Source organism: Oreochromis niloticus, linkage group LG22, assembly GCF_001858045.2.
Source record: "Oreochromis niloticus isolate F11D_XX linkage group LG22, O_niloticus_UMD_NMBU, whole genome shotgun sequence".
NCBI classification, from domain to species: domain Eukaryota; kingdom Metazoa; phylum Chordata; class Actinopteri; order Cichliformes; family Cichlidae; genus Oreochromis; species Oreochromis niloticus.
The window spans coordinates 11,596,053-11,619,517 of NC_031985.2; the positions used below are offsets into that span (position 1 = coordinate 11,596,053).

The 23,465-nt window shown below is 40.7% G+C and overlaps 2 protein-coding genes and 1 long non-coding RNA gene across 4 annotated transcripts; 1 reads left to right on the forward strand and 2 right to left on the reverse strand.

The window, feature by feature from the left end:
* Positions 1–1,576: 1,576 nt before the first annotated feature.
* eef1a1l2 (eukaryotic translation elongation factor 1 alpha 1, like 2) lies at positions 1,577–11,688 on the reverse strand. Its single transcript, XM_019350634.2, has 8 exons — positions 11,540–11,688; positions 10,355–10,507; positions 9,016–9,195; positions 8,623–8,919; positions 8,390–8,540; positions 6,550–6,806; positions 4,860–5,094; positions 1,577–1,953 (listed from the first exon to the last, which is right to left on the reverse strand). Exons 2-8 carry the CDS (start codon positions 10,496–10,498, stop codon positions 1,829–1,831), a joined length of 1,389 nt encoding a protein of 462 aa, XP_019206179.1. The 5' UTR covers positions 10,499–10,507; positions 11,540–11,688; the 3' UTR covers positions 1,577–1,828.
* Positions 10,514–22,643, forward strand: LOC106096997 (uncharacterized). 2 transcript variants are annotated; one of them, XR_003215882.1, is made up of 5 exons: positions 10,514–11,339; positions 16,306–16,334; positions 16,937–17,153; positions 17,338–17,397; positions 21,047–22,643. It is a non-coding gene; the product is annotated as an uncharacterized LOC106096997 (long non-coding RNA). The 2 variants fall into 2 exon arrangements; XR_003215881.1 differs by having other exon boundaries at positions 16,937–17,397.
* ef-1a (elongation factor 1a) lies at positions 11,852–15,383 on the reverse strand. The gene is made up of 8 exons (NM_001279647.1): positions 15,361–15,383; positions 14,375–14,529; positions 13,675–13,854; positions 13,282–13,578; positions 13,047–13,197; positions 12,707–12,963; positions 12,392–12,626; positions 11,852–12,296 (listed from the first exon to the last, which is right to left on the reverse strand). Exons 2-8 carry the CDS (start codon positions 14,516–14,518, stop codon positions 12,172–12,174), a joined length of 1,389 nt encoding a protein of 462 aa, NP_001266576.1. The 5' UTR covers positions 14,519–14,529; positions 15,361–15,383; the 3' UTR covers positions 11,852–12,171.
* Positions 22,644–23,465: the final 822 nt, after the last annotated feature.

The window sequence follows — 23,465 nt, forward strand, 5'->3', positions numbered from 1 at the left end:
TCATGTGAATTTTGATGATGCTGAGATTGATTCACTGAATTCCAGCATAAACAGCGTACTGTCAGTGCAGAGGATGGAAATCAGCCAGGACAACTCATGACACATCTGCTGACATCTGGTCGAATTGAGTTGTGTACATCCACAAAGAGTATCAGGTCAGCTGATCACAGCCTGTACATTAAGAAAACCCACTGGAACTCTCAATAGAAATTGTGAGTTGTGATTCTTTTGCCAACACCGAGCAATTAGACTAATTTTAGGGTTCCCCCACCTGCTGAGACTGTACACATTTTCCTGTTTAGAGGCAAAGACACCTCCTACAATGCAGGGAACAGAAAATAGAGATATAGTTTTTAGTTTCCTTCTTTTTCTTTAGATTCAAGCTGAGTATAATTAGAATAAATGGGAGTTAGACTGAAGTCTGTGTTCCCATCTGCTGATATTATTTCATCATTATGTAATGTTAGGATTCAGAGATTCTTTTATTGCTACCATATAATCTGCCTTATGATAAATGCATTAATAACATGTTTTACAGTATTATTTTATCAGTAATATTTCTTACAGGGTTCATATTGCATTGAAAATGTCTGTCATCACATTCATTCTATTCACAGGTTTAGTTCATTTTATACACATTGCATATCTGTGCTGATTTGGAGTTGATGTTCCATCCAAGAGGGTTTTAAGCTTCACTGGTGAGAGTGTCCAGGTGATACATGTTGAGGGAAGATGAGAACATAGCAGGTTAATTGCACGCATGCTTACAATACACATTAAATCTAGTAGCAGGCCTGAGCGAAGGCCCAAGTGTCTTCTGCTTTTCTTTGAGACCTGCGCCAATTCTGTCTACTTAGTGATTGGTGACGAACGACGTACGTGGAGGCGTGATCCTCACTGCTATAAAACCCGCATTCATTGTATTTTTGTCAGAGGAAGACATATGCTGATGTTTCTGTTAATAAACTCATCGTTTGATTGCACTTGTCTGGTGCCTCCGTCGTTTGTTGTTCTGGTCTCCAATTGATTGATCTCGCACGATAGTAATTATAACACAAGGTTCAGTTAGTTTGCACAAAAATAGAAACGTCCTACAAAGAGCTACTTTTTATTTCTTTGAGCACATTTCAGAGCCTGTGCTTCTTTACTTTTACTTGAGTAAAGGAGTTGAATCAGTACTATAAGTTTTACTGGAGTATTTTTTATGAGTAGTATTTGTACTGCTACTTAAGTACAAAACGTCTGTATTTTTGCTACCTATATCACCCCTGGATGCCATCGCCAGATCCTCCTGTCTCTGGAAAACCAGGGCCATCACAGGTGCCCCCTTGCACCCCGCCCACCACCTGTTTGACCCGCTGAACTCTGCTCGGCGCTGTATGCCAAATATCCTTTTGGCAAGATACTAAATGGTAGATAGAAAGCACTGAAGCATAGAGCAAAATGCTGGTATGAATGGGTGAATGAGGCATGTATGATGTGTTTGAGTGCTCAGGTAGAGCAGAAAAGTGCATAAAAGAACCACTCCATTTACCAGTGCTGCCACTGTCTGCAGTCAATAAACACAAAAGAGGCGTTTTCATTTGGCAATGTTTGAGATTTTTATTGTTTTGGTTTAAATGTAATCATGATGGTAGCTTTCCCTTGAAGGCACGAACCTTCCTTTCCTACGGAAACTCTTCCGATGGGTTTTAATCAGCATAAGCCAGTCCTTGAGTAGAGAGCTCTGCCTCAGAGAAGACGGCGCTGGATGGAAGGGGGGAAGGGAGGATGGGGCGGCCCGCTGCTGCTGAGACGCGACTTGTCGGTGGACGTCCTGCACGAGGATTCATTTCTTTTTGTCGGCTTTCTGTGCGGACTTGGTGACCTTTCCACCGGTGGCAGCCTTCTTCTCGACGGACTTGATGACGCCAACGGCAACGGTCTGCCTCATGTCACGCACGGCAAAGCGACCTGAGAGGAAGAGGTGGTCGAGGAGAGAGTAACAGGAGAGAGGAGTCAATGAGAGGCTTGAAACAAAACCTTAAAAAGTTTTTAAGTTTGAACTTCACAATTCAAAAGACGGCTTGGCTAAGTCTCATAATGGGTTATAACAACAGTTATAACAGGTTATAACTACATTAAAGAATAGGTCTGTGAAGGTTCGTATGGCACATATGAACCACCTCCACGGGACAAAACTCGGCTGTCCATCTGCATCGAAAGGACAAAGGTCACTCTTTCGAGGACGCCAATGTTCACATTTTGGACAGAGAAGACAGATGGTTTGAAAGAGGAGTGAAAGAAGCCATTTATCTCCACTGTGAATGACCATCTTTGAAAAGAGGCGGTGACTTACGACAAAAAACTGTTTGCCATCTATAATCCAGTTTTGAGATCCCTTCCCAGACGCCTTAACGCCCTCTCACATCTTGGGCCATTTGACCTCAGGAAATCACATGATAGGGTGGGGCTAGGTTTCACAATGAGCTCACCCGAAACCTTGGCTGACGGTGACCTACACCCGTTTTCACACCTGGCTCGATGATTAGGTAGAGGATCATTAGGGGGTCGAGGTGAAACGTCTTCAAGCAACTTAAAGAAGTCCAGACGCTTTTCTTTCCAAGCTCCTTAGACTACATTAAAGAATATTGTGCAACATTTAATAGGTCACAATACAGGAACTCCAGCAACAGTTGAAGGGAAGAGGAACAACTTTGTTGCCTGACCAACGCGTTTCGGCTTGTAGCCTTCAGAAGGGTCATAGAAACACATAGTAAAAGTGTGCTTAAATTAAAAACAGGAAACAGGAAAAATTCAAATTAACCAATCACATCTTCACAGATGAACCAGCTGCCATATACCAGGTTAGTATTGTTTAATTGGTTAAGTCACGCCCAAGTAAATACTGGACTAGGTCATTAATGATGAAGACGGGGGTGAGGAGACATAATCCCCACCTGTCTTAAAATACATGCATGAAATACATAAAGACAATATTACAAATACACAAAAAAATGATTAAAAAGAAAAACATTTAATTCAAAAAGAAGTCAGTGCAGCAGTTAGATTAAAAATAAAAGAGGACATCATCACATGGACAAACATTTGTGGAAAGGTCCTCATTTATGTCTCTCAAATTCAGACTTAAAATGAGACATCTAGAATGCTACTCCTTCTTTTATTGAAAACATAAATATAAATAGATAAACAGATAAACATTACCCATGTGAGAATGATTGACAGAGTAAAGTAACTGGTAAAAAATAATTAAAAAATGGGTACAGTTCACAAAAACTCATTGATAGAAAAATCCTCATTCATGCCTCTAGGGTGCAGACTCTTAAAACGGAATATCCAAAATGCTTCTCTTTTTTTCGGGATAAAATTAATATTACCACCTCTTTGGTTTAGTTTATTGGCTTCAATGCCTAGAAAGAATAGAGGTGAATTTGGATGTTTATCATTGAAGTGTCTTGCAACAGGGCTGGTTAGATCATTCCTCTTTGTGACTTTTTCATCGTCTTCACGCACCTTGGAAGTAGGTGAAGTTGTGCCAGAAATTTCTGCTGTAACATTTAATAGGTGACAACAACAACCTACATCTGAACACAGCCAAGACCAAGGAGTAATCGACTTCAGAAGAACAAAGCAATCTGAGCACTCTGCCCTCTACATTGATGGGAAGGGATAGAAAGGGCAGAAAGCTTTAAGTTCCTTGGAGTCCATATCTCGGCTGACATTACCTGCTCCACAAACATTTTCCACCAGGTAGGAGAAGCACAACAAAGGATGTACTTTGTCAGGAAGTTGCATCAGGCCCAATTAGACCAAAAACTGCCTGCTAATCAACTTCTACCACTCCACCATCGAGAGCCTTCTGACCTACTGCTGTACACTGTGGTTTAACTGCTGTAGTGTGGAGGACAAGAGAAAACTGCAGCGGGTGGGGAGGGCAGCAGTGCGGGCAATTGGCACTTCACTAACCCCCTTCAGAGACATTCATACTGGCAGACTTCAGTGGAGAAGCAGTATCATCATCAAGGACCTGTCGCACCCTGGACAGCCCCCCCCAAACATGCCCTACCTCCACCCTGATTGAAGGTTAATGGTTAACTGTGCTGTTAACATTTATGGACATTTTCACTGTATTTATAAACTGCATTTATTGTAGTGTAATGCAACCAGCATTCCCACCTCTTGTCCTATCTCTTTCTCAAAGTTCACTACCATCACATTGCACCTTATATTGCACCTGCTCTTTCATATAGCATATATAACTTGTATATACCTTGTACATATATGTGTAGACACTTACGTTATTACATACATTCACTGTGTAAGCACCTCTTAAACTTCAAGTCCATTTTTTTTGTTTCTCTTTTTTTTTCTTTTTGTTTTTTTTCTCTTATTCTGAAGGAATTTTAATGTTAAATTTCTATATGCTGCTAACGGAGAGATGCCAAACTGTGTTTCACTGTTCTTGTAACAGTGACAATAAAGATCTATTCTATTCTAGTAATCATGACAGATCACACGAGGTTAAATGATCTCAAGTCACAGATATATTGTTAAACCTGACCACACTTTCAAATATGGAGCTGGAAGTGACCCCTTTAAAGGCCCGGGGTGCTGCAATAATTTTTTTGGCCACAATGAACATACCAAAAACACAAACTTTGTCATGATGAAGCTTCAATTAATTTCACTCGATAATAAAATTACCATAAAACCCTAAATAATTCACGGAAAGACTCTCAAACCGACCTGATGTAACATTCCAAGCACACAGTAATTTTAACCACGACTGCACTGTTACTGCAGCTTTAAAGGAAACCTGAAACATAATTATCCTTGAGACAAACAGTGTTTTTACTCACCAAGGGGAGGGTACTGGGAGAAGCTCTCGACACACATGGGTTTTCCAGGCACCATGGTGATAATGGCAGCGTCTCCTGACTTCAGAGCCTTGGGGTTGTCCTCAAGCTTCTTGCCAGAACGACGGTCAATTTTCTCTTTGAGCTCGCTGAATTTGCAGGCGATGTGAGCGGTGTGGCAGTCCAGCACGGGGGCGTAACCCTGGGCGATCTGGCCAGGGTGGTTCAGGATGATGACCTACGCAGGGAGAAATGAGGGAAGTGTTGTATTTAGAGATCCAGGATTGTATTCCTGTCTGGATTAAGCTCCAAAAACATTTCCTTCAACTTTAACATTTTCAGTTTTCTGTGCAGCTTTTCTTAGGGGAGTGTCTGTCAATGAAGATGTGCTTTTAAACAAACTGGTCCAAATTCTCTTCCTGTGCAGGACGTACTCAGGCTTGGTTTAATCACAACTAAGAGGCCTAAGTGGAAATACTTAGACTACATTAAATAAGGACTCCACTTGTTGATTTTTTTCTCTACCGTTGGGAGAAGAAGAAGACATGGCCTCAGAAAAATAGGCTAGACAGTCGTGTAATTCTGTCATTTTTTATCTGAATAAATGTAGTAGACATAAACAGTGATGAGGCATACCATATTTTTCAGATTTAAAAAATCAGATAAATGAGTAATTAAAAAATTACATTTTAATTAAAAAGTGTCAAAATAGGTAATAGACACTATATGATTTACTTGGTTTAAACCTTTTCAAACAGAAGGTATTTATTTATTTGTGAAGGACCTCTTGCCTGCAGTACCTTCAGAGTCCAGCAGGGGTCCACTTGTATAAGTGATATGTTTCTCTTTTGTTTTTGCTTTTATTTGTTTTGGGGCCATTATTTAGTCATCAGTTTGTTTTTTTCCATATGCAGGTATGGGAAACAGGACAAATAAAGCCCAAGACAAACCATAAAACAGCAAAACAAAAGATGTTTCTCAAACCTTTGACACCTCAAATGAAAGCATTAAAGTGCTCTTTACACTTAACTGATAAAGATCCCCTTTAATGATCAGAGTGATTAAAATGTATAACTAATAAATCATGATCGATTTACAAACCGCGTGACTAGACTGTATTTTTAGCTAATATTTTAACAGTTACCGCACTGATTCCCAAAATCAGGGCTGTAGTACACTGGTGGGGCCTGCAGATGCTGCAGGTAAGCCACGAGAAGTCATTTATCATTAACCTGTTAACAAAAAGGCTTTATTTTCAGTTTTGTGAATTAGTTCACAATTATCAACAAATATCGACATTAAAGAATGAAATTACTTCCAAAGAACTTAGACTGGAGTTGGGGCTGTCAGGAGGCAGAGGTAAAGTAATGATGTCCCTTCTTGGCCAGTTCACTCTTGAAAAAGAGATTATAATCTCAAGAGTCTTTCCTGATAAATAAATAAATGGGGAATCACTCTTAACATGGAAACCATCGGAAGACTGAAATGAATCAGTGAAGTAAGTAAGCAGAAACTATTTCATTTTAAATGTATTTATTGTTGGGTGGCCCTGAGAAGAGTTCAGATTTAAGCGGTGTAAAGCATTACACTGAAGCGTTGCTGTGACTTTATTTGTACCTGCTTCATGTATAATCAACAAAAATAACTGTGTGCATGTTTATTACGCTTTGTTTAATCTTTTCTTTATGCTTACCTGGGCGGTGAAGTTCTCAGCGGCCTGGGGTGGGTCGTTCTTGCTGTCACCGGCCACGTTTCCACGGCGGATTTCCTTGACGGAGACGTTCTTGACGTTGAAGCCGACGTTGTCACCGGGCAGAGCTTCAGACAGAGACTCGTGGTGCATCTCCACGGACTTCACCTCTGTGGTCAGGTTGGGGGGAGCGAAGGTGACAACCATGCCGGGCTTCAGGATACCGGTCTCAACACGGCCGACGGGAACGGTTCCGATACCTGAGAGGAGGGAGAGAAGTCAGCGCTCCTCCATATCTGACTTGTCTTTTTTTTTTAGTATTCACGCTTTTTTGCTTTTGTAAATAAAGACTGATCTGATTTTTCACTGGTTAAACACTTAAAACAGAGAGGAAGAGGCAGCTGGGTTTTTATTGTGTACTGTTTTTAATAATAATAACAAAAAATTACATTTGTAAGTCCTGTTAAACCAGAGGTAGAAGAAGCTTCACAGAATTTAAAATAATAGCAGTAGTAAAGAAATAAAATAAAGACCAAAAACATATAAACAAAGAAATTAATTTTAATTTTAAAAGTTTAAGCTAAATGAAGCTTAAACGAACTAAAACAATATAAGTAAGGTCCCTCTTTGTTTTGATTCTGGAATCTAACGTGGCTTTAATGTTATCAACTAAACTGAGGTGGCAAGATTTTCCATAATTAAATATCCTCTTTGCTTTTCCTTCTGCAACCTTTAGCCGAACACCTTTGATATATTATGTCAGACTACCTAAGACGTGTATGAAGGAGGTTTTACAGTTTTCTTATTAATCATTCTTAAAAGCATTAGGTGTAACAACAATAGAAAGTAACATGCAGAGTATTTAGATTACTTTTTTGTCGTAAAAATGAATGCAACAACTGATTTGCCAGTGATTTAGTTACTTTTTCAATCATAGAATTAGCAATCAGTTCCTGTTAAAAGGTATTTCTTTGTTCTTTCTGTTGTGATAAAACAAAAGACATAAAAAAGAAAACCCCTGAAATATTTGTACTGCTTCTGTCCATCTTTGGCTCTCACGACACTCAGCTCTACATTACACTGATGCAATCCTGCAGCTGGGATTAGCGAACGACAGCAAGAATGGCCGTTTAAATATTTTCATTATTTCGTGCTGGTGCTCAGATACTCTACTACTGAGGAGAACGATGCTAATGCTACAACCCTGAAACTGCAATGAGGGAAATTAAAAAGCTTGTTGCTGGTGATTTCAGAGTAGAGGTACACAGCGATTGTCGGGGTCAGACTATTAGTGTTTTGTTTGCAGCCATATTACTTTTGAGGGTCCAGAAGTGGGCTAATTATCTACTCAAACCAGCAAACCTTATCCATAAATTCTGCAGGTGCACTGCACAGATGCAAATCTGTATATAATAAAAGAATAATAAATAAATTAAAAGCGTAAACTTTAATGGTTTGTACCACACAGCAAGTCGTATCATTATTCAATTATGCATTAAAAATGTTCCAGAAGGCACAAAAAGTACAAACACGGTCTGAAGGTCCAGTCCAGACACTGATTAGTGGAAGTGAGGTCAGGAAGTGAACAATAAATCTGTGTCAATCTCAGCAATCACTCCTCTTAACTTTAAACCTTAACAAAATCCAAATAAAACACTTTTAAAAAAACTACCTTTTGAGATAGTTTTTTACTGTAGGCATTTAAAAATGGGAGTCTGTGGGCACTGACGCGCTTTTGGAGCCAGCCGCGAGTGGGAAGAGACACAGGTTTTACTTTTTCCTTGAGATGCTTGAGACGGTGATGACTTACTGGTTTTACAGGGTGCTGTGTCGCTTTACTTACCACCAATCTTGTAGACGTCCTGCAGGGGCAGACGCAGAGGTTTGTCGGTGGGGCGGGTGGGTGGCATGATGGAGTCCAGGGCCTCCAGCAGGGTGGTGCCTGTGGCTCCGCCTTCCTTGCGCTCGATCTTCCAGCCTTTGAACCAGGCCATCTAAAGTGGAGAAAATTAGAGGAAGTGAAGAGAAAGACTCTTCGAGCAGACGTCTACACTGGGGTATGTTTGAATCCCTCACCTTGTCACTGGGCTCCAGCATGTTGTCTCCGTGCCATCCGGAGATGGGGACGAAGGCAACCGTGGCAGGGTTGTAGCCGATCTTCTTGATGTAGGCGCTCACTTCCTTGGTGATTTCCTCAAAACGCTTCTGGCTGTAGGGGGGCTCGGTGGAGTCCATCTTGTTGACTCCGACGATGAGCTGCTTCACACCCAGAGTGTAGGCCAGCAGGGCGTGCTCACGGGTCTGGCCGTTCTTGGAGATACCAGCCTCGAACTCTCCAACACCAGCAGCAACGATCAGCACAGCGCAGTCAGCCTGAAAATCAACACCAGGATGCAGATTAGATCCAAGTCCGCTGCAAGGAGAAGTTTGCAGGAGTCAAATCCTCATGCTGGATCTTATGATTGTTACCTGGGAGGTACCAGTGATCATGTTCTTGATGAAGTCTCTGTGTCCAGGGGCATCAATGATGGTCACGTAGTACTTGCTGGTCTCGAACTTCCACAGAGCGATATCGATGGTGATACCACGCTCACGCTCAGCCTTCAGTTTGTCCAGCACCCAGGCGTACTTGAAGGAGCCCTTTCCCATCTACACCACAAAAAGCAAAGTAGAGGGAAGAATCAGTCAGAAAGGTTTAACAGAAGAGATTTTATTTAATCAGTTTTCTTCATAGATCTGAGAAAACTGAAGTCCAGCTTTAACAGAACTGAATTTAGAGGATGTTATTTTACTGTTTTAATTTATTGTTAATCTTATAGAAATACAAGCATCCTTCACCACAGTGTTCATGACCTTGAACCTTTGAAAAAATACAAATTCTAAACTCCAGTTAATCCCTTAATCTGAAAAGGTAAGATCACATTATAACTGGCTAATATTGAGCTAGGCAGACAATCTGAGTTAGCTTGTTTAGCAGAGGTACTGAGGTAGCAGAGGTTGATTCTGTTAATCTGGCTGCAGCGTTTTCAAAGGTACATGCATTTTACTGTGTTTTTACCTATTTCATTTCAAACATCACATCTTTTTGTACCTTATACAGTCAACCAGAATAGTTTCTTGCAGTTTTTGTATGTTTTGTGAATTGATTAAAAGAGGTTTTCTTATGAAAATGCTGTATTTTTCTGCCTTGTGTGGAAGTGTTTGTCTTTGATAAATTCTTGTGTTCGAGGTCTGCTAAGCATTCTTTGGCATCCTTCAATGTCTGTGCCTTACTGAGCCTAGGTTTCAGTGCTAATATCCTGTATTCATCCTAGTCCTATGTAGAATACAGAATGTATCCAAAAACATTGGTTATTGGAACATTTCATATATACATATACATATATATATATATATATGTATATGTAATATTATATTGTATGGTCTTTACCTTAGATTAGAAACCACCTTAAGGGGAAAGCAGTGATTTGTCGCTATATTAAAAAATGAATTTAATGTTTAATTAATTCAGTTTCTCCTAAAATGTTGCGTAATCTTAAATATATAAATATATACAAGCAAGATTTTAACTCTTATTTTGCATGACATAAATTAACCTAACATTTAAATCTTTATGCATATTTTGCGCTTGAGGGTAGTGTGTGTTTTTTAACAGTAGATGGCGGTTTTACCCAAATAATATCAGTGAGCAGTTATTCCACCACACCCCATCGTCTACTGTTATGGCATTTTACTTCAGAGTCTCACTGTTATATCCCATACAGTGTTTATGCGGTAAAAAGTCTAAGATTAGGCCGCAGTCACCCACCTCAGCGGCTTCCTTCTCAAACTTCTCGATGGTTCTCTTGTCGATTCCTCCGCACTTGTAGATCAGGTGACCGGTGGTGGTGGACTTGCCGGAGTCGACATGTCCAATGACCACGATGTTAATGTGGGTCTTTTCCTTTCCCATTTCGATTTACTGTTTTTAAACAACATGAGGAGCAGTCATTTCTACTTTTCAAATACATAATGTGGCATATATACTAGTTGTCCCCAAAATGGCGTGAGCCCAGTGAACGCCATTTTGGCTCATTGCCTTCATCGAACGTTAAGGATCCCCCTGTTTTTCTGCTTTATTATTAAATTAACGGGGATTCGTGTTTAATAAAATGAAATAATTCAGGCTCCAATTTATCTCAAAGGCCTGGTTCTTGGTCATTCCCCATGAGTTTTATAAAACCAATTTAATTGAAAATTAACTTGTCAAAATGTAGTAATAAACAGTTTCTTTCCACTTTGCTGCAACTGCGGCATTAGCTGTTAAATAACGTTAGCTAGGCGGTCCTTGCGCAACAAAAAATACGCAAAGTCGTATGAATTGTAAATGGCTGCAGTATGCTAATATACGTTTTGAACATAAGACACTATTGGGGAGGGGGTGGGGAGCTTTTTCCCCCCCAAAAAATAAAGGACACCCTCTATAATCATTAAGGACACCGAGGTGGGACGCTGATGAGTCACACGCCATGTGCGTGCTGGAGGATGAATACCGGCTCCTCGCCTCCATGTTGCACCCGTCGGGAGCGCGGAACCGCCATGTTGTCAACGGATGCAAGCGCGCACCCGAACATACAGCTTTGGGAGTCAATGCGCGCGTTCACGCAGGTGGAAAGAACAAGGCTACCATGACTGGCAGAAACAACCTGGCAACTCATTTTTGACATCTGTCCCCAGTTACTGCTTAAAAATCCTGATGTGGACCCTTACAAATAAGCCAGACAGGCCAAAACGAGCCAGGAGAAGGAAATAAGGTGAGCTAGCACGTTTTTAACCTTTCAATGAGAATCCTAAATGCTACGCTGCACTGAATGGATTACTAAGGTTTCTGGCTCTAGCCATCAGTTGATGATTTAAAGGATTTTTAAGCTTGCTACCATCCCAGCTTTTCTGTAAATGCATCAACGTTAAAAATTTAGCTCCAACAGCTGCATTTTAAATGAAATTCACCAACCTGTGTCCAGCAACTACCAAGACGTCCAGAGATTTCGAGCGGAGGCAAAAAAGGACAGAGCGTGATCTCTCCGGTGTTTATATACCGAACTAGAGGAGAGGGAGGGATGTGCATTGCTCTTGTTGTGTGTCAGACTAAAATAAGGGGTGCTATTGGCTGGGGTGGCATATCTCCTATGGAAGCGATTGGATGACAAGTGCATCACTGGACACAAATAGCATGGATAAAAAACAGCTGCAGCACATGACAGAGGCTCGTCTGTCATACCAACTGCAACAGTGAAGGATACAGACAAGCCAATTTCAATTTTTTCAGAGACATTATTTTATTAGTTACCAGCAGCTTCTTTCCAATCAAATGTGGCATTTCAACATTGAGATACAGTTCTAAACCATTTCCAACTTAAACTCAACTGAGAAGAGGCACTGTCATGTGATTCAGGTAAGTGACAATGCCATAGAGTTCTTTTTCCTGCGAAAACTCTTGCGATGGGTTTTAATCAGCATAAGCCAGTCCTTGAGTATAGAGCTGTGCCTCAGCGAGGATGATCCAGGGTGGGAGGAAGATGTAAGGGAAGATGTTGCCCGCTGCTGCCGGCACACGTCTTGTTGATGGATGCCCTGAACGGCCATTCATTTCTTGCCCTTCTGGGCCTTCTCTGCAGCCTTGGTTGTCTTTCCGGACACTTCCTTGGGGATAACGGACTTGATGACACCGACAGCCACTGTCTGCCTCATGTCACGCACGGCGAAACGACCTGGAATAGAAGCAAGGGGAAAAGTGGGGTTAGCTGCTGTACATTATGCCTAGTCACGTCAAGTATCAAGTACGGCTTCTAGGAAACAAACTTACCGAGGGGAGGGTAGTTGGAGAAGGACTCCACAACCATGGGCTTCTGTGGGATCAGTTTGACAATGGCGGCATCTCCGGACTTGACAAACTTGGGGCTGTCCTCAAGCTTCTTGCCAGAACGACGGTCGATCTTCTCAACCAGCTCGCTGAACTTGCAAGCGATGTGGGCAGTGTGGCAATCCAGCACAGGGGCATAGCCTGCAGCGATCTGACCGGGGTGGTTCAGGATGATGACCTGTGGACACGCTAAAAGTTAGCCAACTCATAATACAACTCAACCCTGAAGACGCTCAGCACCATTGTCTCCACACCAACCTGAGCGTTGAAGCTCTCAGCACCCTTGGGTGGGTCGTTCTTGCTGTCGCCAGCAACGTATCCACGACGGATTTCCTTGACGGAGACGTTCTTGACGTTGAAGCCAACGTTGTCACCGGGCACGGCCTCGGGCAGAGACTCGTGGTGCATCTCCACGGACTTCACCTCAGTGGTCAGGTTGACAGGGGCGAAGGTGACGACGGTACCGGGCTTCAGGATACCAGTCTCAACACGACCGACGGGTACAGTTCCGATACCTGAGAAATTAAAACATTGTTAGAGCACCGAAAAACATGGGAGTAGTGCAATACTAGCCTTGTAGTACTATGACAGTACTCACCGCCAATCTTGTAGACGTCCTGCAGGGGCAGACGGAGGGGCTTGTCAGTGGGGCGGGAAGGTGGCAGGATGGCATCCAGAGCCTCCAGCAGGGTGGTTCCAGAGGCATTGCCCTCCTTGCGCTCAATCTTCCATCCCTTGAACCAGCTCATCTACAGACAAAAGTCATTGATGGTTTAGTCTATGTTCAGTCAAATTAGCAAATGGCGATGTGTGGAATGGCTAGCAGTCCTCACCTTGTCACTGGTCTCCAGCATGTTGTCTCCGTGCCATCCGGAGATGGGGACGAAGGCAACGGCGGCAGGGTTGTAGCCGATCTTCTTGATGTAGGCGCTCACTTCCTTGGTGATTTCCTCGAAACGAGCCTGGCTGTAGGGGGGCTCGGTGGAGTCCATCTTGTTGACTCCAACGATGAGCTGCTTCACACCCAGGGTAAAGGCCAGCAGAGCGTGCTCACGGGTCTGGCCGTTCTTGGAGATACCAGCCTCGAACTCGCCAACACCAGCAGCAACGATCAGCACAGCGCAGTCAGCCTGAAAATCAACACCAGGATGCAGATTAGATCCAAGTCCGCTGCAAGGAGAAGTTTGCAGGAGTCAAATCCTCATGCTGGATCTTATGATTGTTACCTGGGAGGTACCAGTGATCATGTTCTTGATGAAGTCTCTGTGTCCAGGGGCATCAATGATGGTCACGTAGTACTTGCTGGTCTCGAACTTCCACAGAGCGATATCGATGGTGATACCACGCTCACGCTCAGCCTTCAGTTTGTCCAGCACCCAGGCGTACTTGAAGGAGCCCTTTCCCATCTGAGGGGGAAGAAATTAATGAAATTTAAGTCAAAATGGTCACAATCCAATTATCTACATGGAAAATTTCAATATGGATCTTAAGATTGAAATCTTAAGTGCATCCAGTATTCAAATTACCAGGAGCCCCCCCCCCCCAAAAAAGGGACATTTAATTATTTATTATTTATTTATTTGTATTAGGCACAAACTTAAAACCCACAATTTTCCAGAATCATTAAAACTATTTCTAAATTATAGTGTATGCAAGTCATATTCAAACAGAGGTTGTGTGCTTTGTTTTGTGTATAAATTTTAAGCTTTTACTCTGTTCACTCAGGCTGTCACACAAAGTGCACAGTCACCACCAGCGCTCGGCGCGCGTTAAGCCCCACCCCGCATGCGCGCACACGGCTGTTACACCCTCGTGCCGGGCAGTTGAGCTCAGAGGAAGGCATGCCGACGCCGCCATCTTGGACTTTTTAACAGCAACTGTTTTCAAGATAAAATTGATAAAATTTATTTAAATACACAAGCTTACCTCAGCGGCTTCCTTCTCAAACTTCTCGATGGTTCTCTTGTCGATTCCTCCGCACTTGTAGATCAAGTGACCGGTGGAGGTGGACTTGCCGGAGTCGACATGGCCAATGACCACGATGTTGATGTGGGTCTTTTCCTTTCCCATTGTTTTAGTTTCTGTGGCCAAGATTAAATAAAAATTGCGTTAGGCTCAATATTAAGTAGCCGTCAAGCTTCGTTAACAGATGTGCATGTACAACTAAACCATCGCATCTTGAGCCCGGCTACATTAGGAAACCATCCCGGCATATAGGCCTAATGAAAGGCGGTGGAAAAAAAAAAAAAAAAGAAAGCCTACTAAAACATATTGGGTTTTTTTAATTTATACTTAGTTAAAAACTCCATGGCTACCCAGTCGCTAGGCTTTAGCCGCTACCAGGCGGCTGCTACTGCTAGGCCTCACTCGGCCACAAGCCAGCCGAGACACGTGTTACTCCACTGGGCCACGTCGGATAAAGTTACAAAGATCGCCAAATATTCAGAAGCTATCTTGTCCGGACTTCAAGCACCTGTTGCCGGATAAATACGGGCAGTTGTTTCAGTGAGGAGAGAGAAGAAATGCCATTCAAGCATCTTCGGATCTCCGGTCTTGCAGCCCTCCTTTGTTCCCGTTGCCCACTCTACATTTTCTCCTCCCTCGTAAAAAATCTTTCGTCAAAAGTTTAAAAAACAGCATCCAGTAAACCCACTAACGCACAAACCTCACAAAAAACTATGTTAAATACAATCAGGCGAGAACGACCTTTACCATTTTTTTTTAGGGTTAATTCCCTCGAAAATTAAATCCACAGGTTAGTGTCAAGTTACGTAACCGAAAAAGCAAAGTTTGGGAGTAAAAGAAAGAAGCACAAAGAGGATGCTAACGCCTGAACAAATCACGTTTAACTAAAACCTTTAAAGGCCCGAGGCCGGGTCCCTCTCAATGTGAAGAATGGGAGCTAAACTCACCGGTGTTTCTGGGTTTTCACGGCCAAAGCTGCTGCCCCTAAGCCAGGTAACAGAAAGAGGAAGACTGGGGCCGGACTGGGAGGTTTTATACTCAATGGGAGGCGGCCTCATTTCCCGTCACCCTCCCCGGCCCAAAACCCCGCAAATCACACACATTCCTGCAAAAAACGTCAGCACGCCGCCGAATGAAACCCTGCAACATGCATCATGTCTCATCAGTGATATGAATAAAATTCAGCAGCAAAATTAAAAAAAAAAAAAAAAAATTAATTAAATTTAAAAAAATCTCTAGTGGAGAAACGAGGGTGACTTAAAAGATACAGAAAAACACATCTTTAAAGTTAGATTTCACACAAATTCCTCCACTTTTATTATGAAAAGGTGCACACTTTTTTTTACATTTTCCAGACATCAGAACACAAAATGCTAGCATGCTGAGGGAAAATCATAATAATCTACTTTAATGCAATTTAAGTGAAATGTGTGTAGTACTGTTGTACATTAAAGAGTACTTTTATTATATTTTAGGGGTTTTTTTCTTAAATATAAATGATGTATTTTGGCAGCACCTATAAAGCTTTTGGCGGTCCACCAAGAAAACGTTAGCAGGACTCAAGGAAAAAATTAACTAGTAGAATGTACTTTACTAAAGCTTTTATGTATACAAGTTTATATATTAGGTGGCCAAGAAATAACTGGAAGATGCATAAACTTCTGTTAAGGCAAAAAAGACTCATGTCCATAACAGTCAAGCTTCCATACCCCCAAAAGGTCTGTTTATGCCAGGAAAAACCCTGATTCTTATTTATCATAATAGTTCAAGCTTATAATTAGCACTGCAGTCAAACCCTTCAGAAAATCATGGGGAAAGGGGATTGCATCTGTGCTTTGTTAAAAAAAATGTTTTCAATATTCATAATAATTCACTGATTTTATGTTTTTCAGGGACATCCGAGCAGAAACGTCACACACAGGTAACAGAATTTTGATTATTTTAATCACAATTTATGTTTTAGAAGTTTCAAACCTCAATCCAAAGTCCCTGAGGATATCCCCCACTTCCAACTACTGTTAACACTGGGTCGTCTCATCAGTCTGATAAGATTATTTAAATCCAATGAGATTTACATTCAAAGAGCACCCAGGGTGGGGGAAAAGATGCAATCCCACTGTTTTCAAGACACCCCATCAGCCACACATCTACATTTCTGGCAGTTGCGTGTGAACATGTTTGATTGAATTAAAAGTGGGGGCTTGTTTACAACTGCAAACCAAAGCATGGTGGGAAATCCAAAAATATATATCTAAATCTTAAGAATATTTACAGCTAATGTGGCCACATTTTCTCTGTGCGCCTCCCTGGTAAATCTGTACATTGTGAATAATTAAAACAAATAAAATAAAGGTGGAATAAGGCTCAGAACTCGGTCCGAGGATGCTGCTTGGAGGTCAGGAGGTCAGATTCTGCCTCTTCCTCGTCACTCTGGCATGTTGCCCAGCAAAGAGGCAGCTGGCTTCCCCTGATACTCTCTCACATACATACACACTAAATACTGGCTCGGCTTTCTCTTTGCAGTTCAGGTAGCAGGCACTTCGACTTGGCAGCTGCTGCCTTCACTCAGCACCAAGCACAGCGATGGCGAGGGGGGTGGGGGACAGAGTGAAAAGCCTGAGAGGTGGGTAGGGAGATAAGAAGAGAGCACGGAGGAGATAAGAGCAGAAAGAGCGCGATGTGGAGCAGCAGGAAATTTACAGTTGTTAAAGAGCTCGTCTTGACAGACACCTTTTAAAGTGTAGGTCTTTTTTATACGCAAAACACCAGTAAATGCACTGCTTATGCATGCATGTGAATTGCTCTTAATGTTTGACTATAAACCAGTTCTGCTGTGTTTTACATCTCTAAATATAACCCGTCAGACGAGCTACAGATGAGGAGCCACGCCAATAACACAATGAAAGATTTAAATGTGTTCACAGGGTGGATAACTGCCATTCTCCAGCAAGAGCGTAAAAATGTGAGCCTCAACAAGCTCGCAGGTAACTGGTAACCAAACACACCACCTGTGGTTGTGATTCTGTGAACCCCTTTCATCATAAATCTGTGTTTTCCCTGCACATAAAAGGGTTTACATGAGCATGAAATACATTTTTGTTTATTAAATGGCCAAGAATTTCAGTTAAGTAAGGTAACACAGGGTCATTGCCTTAACTATAGCCAGGAAACACCCTGTGAATTCATCAAATTTGGGCTATCTCACCATCATTAAGGAGTTTTTCACATTTTTTCTGTGAATTAGTCAAGCTGCACTTCTCTTTTGTGCTGTCACAGTAGGTGGCAGTGTACCTGGAAATACAAACAATAAACATTCAGTCAACCGTAAATGTATCAAAAACAAATAAATGCTCTAGCTCTGACAGGTTGCACTAGCAGTATTAACAGAAAAAATATGCGTCTGTGTAGGTACAGTCATAAACATTTTTGCATTGCAATAAAATACAAATTAACAAATTCAGATTATATACACACAGATACTTGCAGTTTTTCTTTGAGAGTACAGAACTATTATGTGCAGCCCCTCTACCACACAATGCCACAGAAGTGCTCCAGGTTTCAACCTGTTTCCTTAAATAGAGTATAGGGGTTTTTTTAAACTTTCTTTTAAACTTTGGAAAAGTAAAATCACTTGAGATCCAAACTAACATAGATCATTATTATTTATGTCGAAAGAAGGTACACAAATGGGATCTTCAGGACCCGTGAGGACATCCACATGTCTGCTAATTTTTAAATGTACTCCTTCAAAAGTATGACAACAGTGACTTCTTGTCAGCTGTGTCTGCAATTTATGCATGTTCGTTGATTTGAATGGCCATAAATAACAGGAATATGCTTTGACTTCTGGGAAGTAAGTTAACACTGATTCTTACATGTGGACTAGTGGTGGTTGGAGAACCACTTTGAGGATAAAACCATAACCGCTTAAACCTCCTGACAATCAGCCATTATGGACCAGAAATGATGTAGCTTTTCTTGACTTTGATGATAAATTATCAATTGCTTGATCTCTAGGACAGGTTTATCTTTTGGGGAAATATACTTAAAAAAATGTCAAACCTTTATTTAGAAGTAAATTAAAATGTGACACATTTAGTAACACACACAGCTTATTTGGATATTTAGTTTACATCACAAGATAAAACAATGATTTTCCAAACATAGGACCCAAATCTGTAACTGTACCTATTAATTAAAATTTGTCTCTTGTGGTCGTCAAATGAGGTGACTGGTTTTGACTTGTGAGTGCACAAAAATGTGGACAGGCGTCTTTTGCCTGGCAGTTAGTTTGTAGCGTTGAGGTGTTGCCTCTGACCTGGAGCCTGATTGGCAGCTGTAAAAATGTCTTCATAGAAAAAGGATAAGTGTGATAAAATAGGGACTACTTAACCTTTCTCCCTGGTTTATGAGGTTGTCACTGATGAGTCATTAAGGAGTCAGGAAGGACCTGAAATCTAGAAAGTCAGTTTTCCAGTCTTTGAAAGGTGGAGTGAAGAAACATGGCAGAGATCCAGGGGTGAATTTACTGTTCATGGTGATTTAGACACGTAGGCACCTGACCTGTTCTCCCAGGAAAGTGGCTTTAGCTGCGTCTTTGGCAGGCAAACACACCACCCAGCTGCATTCACTTTCATGGTCGCCGGTCACCACTTGGCACATCAAGATCTCACGACCTTTGCACCCATATTTTAGATAACAGATCTTTCTGGGGTAATACTGTGCTCATGTGAAAAATCCACTGGGCTTCTGATCATCTGCATCATATTATATCACTCTATATTTCCTCCAATAATGACCTCAGTTGTAAACATAAAGCTGAGCAAAGTCCTTCTGAAAGCAAGTCCCACCTCGGTGCTCATTACAGTTTTTTACTTTTCAGTAGTTATTTTGATGTCTTTTTAAAAAAAATTTATAAATATTAATTGCCATTTTATGAAGTGGCCAGACATTAAAAAAAAAAAACTGTAGAGAGTCACAGGTCAGTGATTCAGTTCAGGTTTCTCTGAGAGCCATAATATCTTTGACTTATAATGCCTCTGAAGAAAATTACTTCCTAACTGACAATATCAGTAAAAACTAGAAAAATGTCTGAGCTTCGTGAACACCAGCAAAACTGTTTAAATAAATTACACTAGTTTCAAGCAGTGCTCAGTTATTTGATGCACATTAAAAAGACAATCACCATTGTTGTTCTTTTATTTGCTTATTAATTAGAGAGATTTGAGAGCAGCGGCAGCTGATTAATAGGTTTGATATTCACTATATTCAACATAAATGTTGTAGCAAACACAAAGTATTTACAGTTTTGCAGCTATACAGCCATGGATGAGTATGAAAACTAATTCTCAAAGCATCCTGGTTAGGGCATTAGTACATGATCCAAATTATTTATTGAAACAATTCCTTCCAAAGCAGAAATTTTAGGGAAAGGGAAAAACTGGGATCACCAATATCAGTGGGATCTATTTTTGTGATAACATGAATCCACCTGTTCTCATCACAATGCATTGTATGCTTCCTGCTTGCCCCCGTTACATATCGCTATTCTGTGTCAGCCAGTTACAGATAACAGTTTCATTTTTACAAGGCAGTAAGAACAACTTGGTTAGCTTTAGGCAATATTGAGGTTTTGCAGTCATGTAATCACTCACCATGTGAGTGATTGCTGAAGGTTGCTGGCAGTTGCAGGGAAATTGATTACTAAAGCCCTAGTCACACAGGCATGGAGGGAGTCAGAGACCCTCTGGTCACCAGGAAAAACATGTATTCCCCGACCAGTTGCCAAAAACCTCCTTGTGATTGCTGTGATTGGCAGTCAGCTGTAGTTTCCACGCAAAGCACCAACTCGTCTGTAAACACTTGCTAGCTGCTCTCCGAGTGGCAGTGAAACCGTGAAACACAAACCGAAAACAGAGACTGCTCGTCTTCAAAGTAAAAAGTTCACCTTTTGTGTTGGTTGCAGCGCTGAGGCCCAAGTCAGCATCCTAGAGACAAACAGGCAACTACAGCAATTTGAATGTGGCCAAAGCGATCACATGGAGGTTTTTGGTGCTAGCAATCAGTCGGTTACTAGTATTGGGTTATGTATTTTTTATCCTTGCAAGTTGTGTTTGCATCATCCAAATATGCTGGCGGCTCTCAAGCAGTGTGTGCATGACATCACACGGGAACCTCTTGACCACAACTATACTGAGTTTAGCACTGACACCCCAGGGATGAGAGTGGGCTCTGTTGAAAAGTGCCACATTTTATTCTGTTAGGAGCACATATATAATGTGAGTAATGGTAGCTGATGAGCCCGTCTGATGTTTATAGTGTTCAAATCTAAGTTCCTAACACTTGCTACCAAGTGAGATTAAACTCGCAGTAGTTACAGTTTTGCAGCCAAGTCAAACAGTGTATACTCAAAACCATAAATTTTAGCATCACTGTGGCACTAAAGAAAAAATCAGGGGATCAGCTGTCTCACTGGACTCATTTTCTGGGTACTATGGATTTTGTGCCACATTAATTAGAAGTCCAACTTACTAGCAGTGCGTGGGTGCTCTTCTTCCAGCTCATAAAGATTTAGTCTGTTAATGACAGGACGAGTGAAGAGAGTGAAGTACAACAGCTGTGCTCTTATTTCAGGGACCAGCTAGAACAGGGCCGCAGAGAGGGGGAAGTATGACTCTTTCTCTGTGTTTGTGTGTCTGTGTGTGTGTGTGAGTGAAAGGGAGAATGTGATTCAACAGTCCGACCGACTGGCAGTCAGTCCCTGGCAGCACGTCAGTGATGACTCATCAGGTATGAGCGGTGGTCATGACAACGGCAGATCTGAACTTCTCACTACTGACGTGGGAAAACATGTTTGTTAGTGAGGAGGATAGATAGAAACATACCAGAATTGCAATAAATATACATTTTACCTACTTATAACCATGTAGTCAAGCATTTAATTTCAAATATAATTTTCCATAATGCCATTGTACATGTACAATGACAATAAAGGGCTATTCTATACTATAATACATTTTATTTATAAACCCTCTATTGATTAAGCTTTTTAAGCTTCCAATATGACCAAGTGGGTTATTTAAGACTACCTAGCTATAATATTTTACACAGGAAATGGCTCTGCTTGTGTACATCACATCAATACTATTTTTTATTTATAACAGATAATATAAAAAGTTCTGATTAATTATAAGTTTCAGTCATTTTTAATCCAAAGTATCTGTGTTTTCATTGTCATCTCGAGCATTAAATACAAACCTCAAGTATCTACTCTACACCTGTTAGCCACAGTTCAGTGCAAAACATCACAAATTGATTAGAAGTGGGATGTTACAATAAAATAAAACCTGATAATGCTATGCTATACAACCTACAGTATTAATGGCTCATTTCAAAAAAAGTATGAGAAGTAGGTCAACAAATGTGGTGTTAAATATTTTTTTATAAATAAACAGCACTAATAGATTTACAGCTGGGGCCGTGTATGACTTTAGGCAGTCACCTGAGGGTTACAGAGCCAGAATTGACAGATATATGCTCAGATGCTTTTGTTAACACAGACTCAGTGCCTTAACTAAATGTGTGACCAATTGTGCTGACGTCTGTAGCCACCGCCACCCCCAAACGTTTGAATTTGAGTGGAAAATCCCTGACTGCAATTAGATATGCATGCTTTTGTCTTCTTGTCTTGTGTTGTATCCAAATTCAGATGCCTTAAGTAACAAAATCCTCAACATAGGTTTGAAAAGGCTTTGATGTTCCGAAATTATGTGGAGACTCAAATATTACATCTACAAAGATTGATGTCCATAACTTCGGACATTTAACTGTTGATGTGACACTGGGATTTTTTTTTAATTATTATTCAAAGAAATCAGCTTGATTTAATATTAGGATATGTCTCAATCAATGTTTTATAAAAAGCATTTTTATTTGAATAATTTACCTCCCACAGTAAACACAATGTCATTTGAAAAACATCCCTTTCTTATTTTACTTGAAATCACATTTTTAAAATTAATTTTAATGCGAATTATGTTTGTTTCTTCCACATTTACCTTCCAATAACTGATAATATTTACAAAGGAAGTATTCAGTTTCAAAGCTCTTGTGTATCTGGTGTAAGTGTTTACCATTATCGGGATGTTTTAGTTGCAGTCAAAGAAGAGACAAAGGCTACTTATGTTAAAGCTGTGGTGGATAAAAGGATCACCATGAGACTGGCTCCCATATTGAACTAACTATGGAATTTTTAGACTTACCAAATTTATGGCTGCTTTTCATCAAAGATGGAACCTTTCAAAACACTAACTATGTATCAAAAAGCAGTCAAAGGCTTTAACATATCTGGTAAAGTCCAGTCTGGGTTTAGAAAAACAACAATATGGGATCAGCTTTATTTATTTGGAGAGAAATGAATGACATTTTTATGAGTGCAGACTTGGGTAACATTATTGTAAAAATAAATAAATAAAAAGGTCATTTTGTCAGCACATTATCTGTTTTTTTTAAATGAAGGTTTTGTAAATGGTAGATAGTACATTTAAATAAAGTATTAAAACTCAAAGTAGCCTCTGTCCTTTTTATCTACATGCTTAGGTCCAATTAGACTGATTGTTTTCTTAAACCAGTAGCTTGTATGTGGTGAGTAACTGACACTTCACAATAAAAAAAAAATCTAAACTTTGCATTTATTTATTTTATACAGATTCTACTTCATAAATGTGTCATAGCTGATGTTAAATGTCATAAATTAAGTTTTTATTTAACTTAGTTTATGACATTTAACATATTTTTTTTTAATATGTCACCATTAGCCAAAGCTTTATAGAGTTAGATTTTTTCCTCTGAATTGTTGTAGAAGATGCTGGATACATAAATAAATATACTTGAACTGAGTTGTGAAAAGAACTATTCTCACTAACAAGAGTTTCACAGTGAAGTCAGTTTCTGGTATCGCTCACAGTCTGTCTCTGTTCATCTGGGACGTCACGATGTGAGAGAAGAGAGATGACTGTATATGTTTGTTCGGCAAGATGGCAGCGACATGTTT

What these genes read in the sequence shown, in the direction of transcription:
- eef1a1l2 (XM_019350634.2), bottom strand. Translation starts at nt 10,498, where the DNA reads ATGGGAAAGGAAAAGACCCACATTAACATCGTGGTCATTGGACATGTC. An exon ending in TTGAGAAGGAAGCCGCTGAG is followed by an intron (nt 9,196 to 10,354) that starts GTGGGTGACTGC and finishes TTTGTGGTGTAG; the next exon opens with ATGGGAAAGGGCTCCTTCAA. An exon ending in CTCCCAGTACCCTCCCCTTG is followed by an intron (nt 1,954 to 4,859) that starts GTGAGTAAAAAC and finishes TCTTCCTCTCAG; the next exon opens with GTCGCTTTGCCGTGCGTGAC.
- ef-1a (NM_001279647.1), bottom strand. Translation starts at nt 14,518, where the DNA reads ATGGGAAAGGAAAAGACCCACATCAACATCGTGGTCATTGGCCATGTC. An exon ending in TTGAGAAGGAAGCCGCTGAG is followed by an intron (nt 13,855 to 14,374) that starts GTAAGCTTGTGT and finishes CTTCCCCCTCAG; the next exon opens with ATGGGAAAGGGCTCCTTCAA. An exon ending in GGACGTCTACAAGATTGGCG is followed by an intron (nt 12,964 to 13,046) that starts GTGAGTACTGTC and finishes TTAATTTCTCAG; the next exon opens with GTATCGGAACTGTACCCGTC.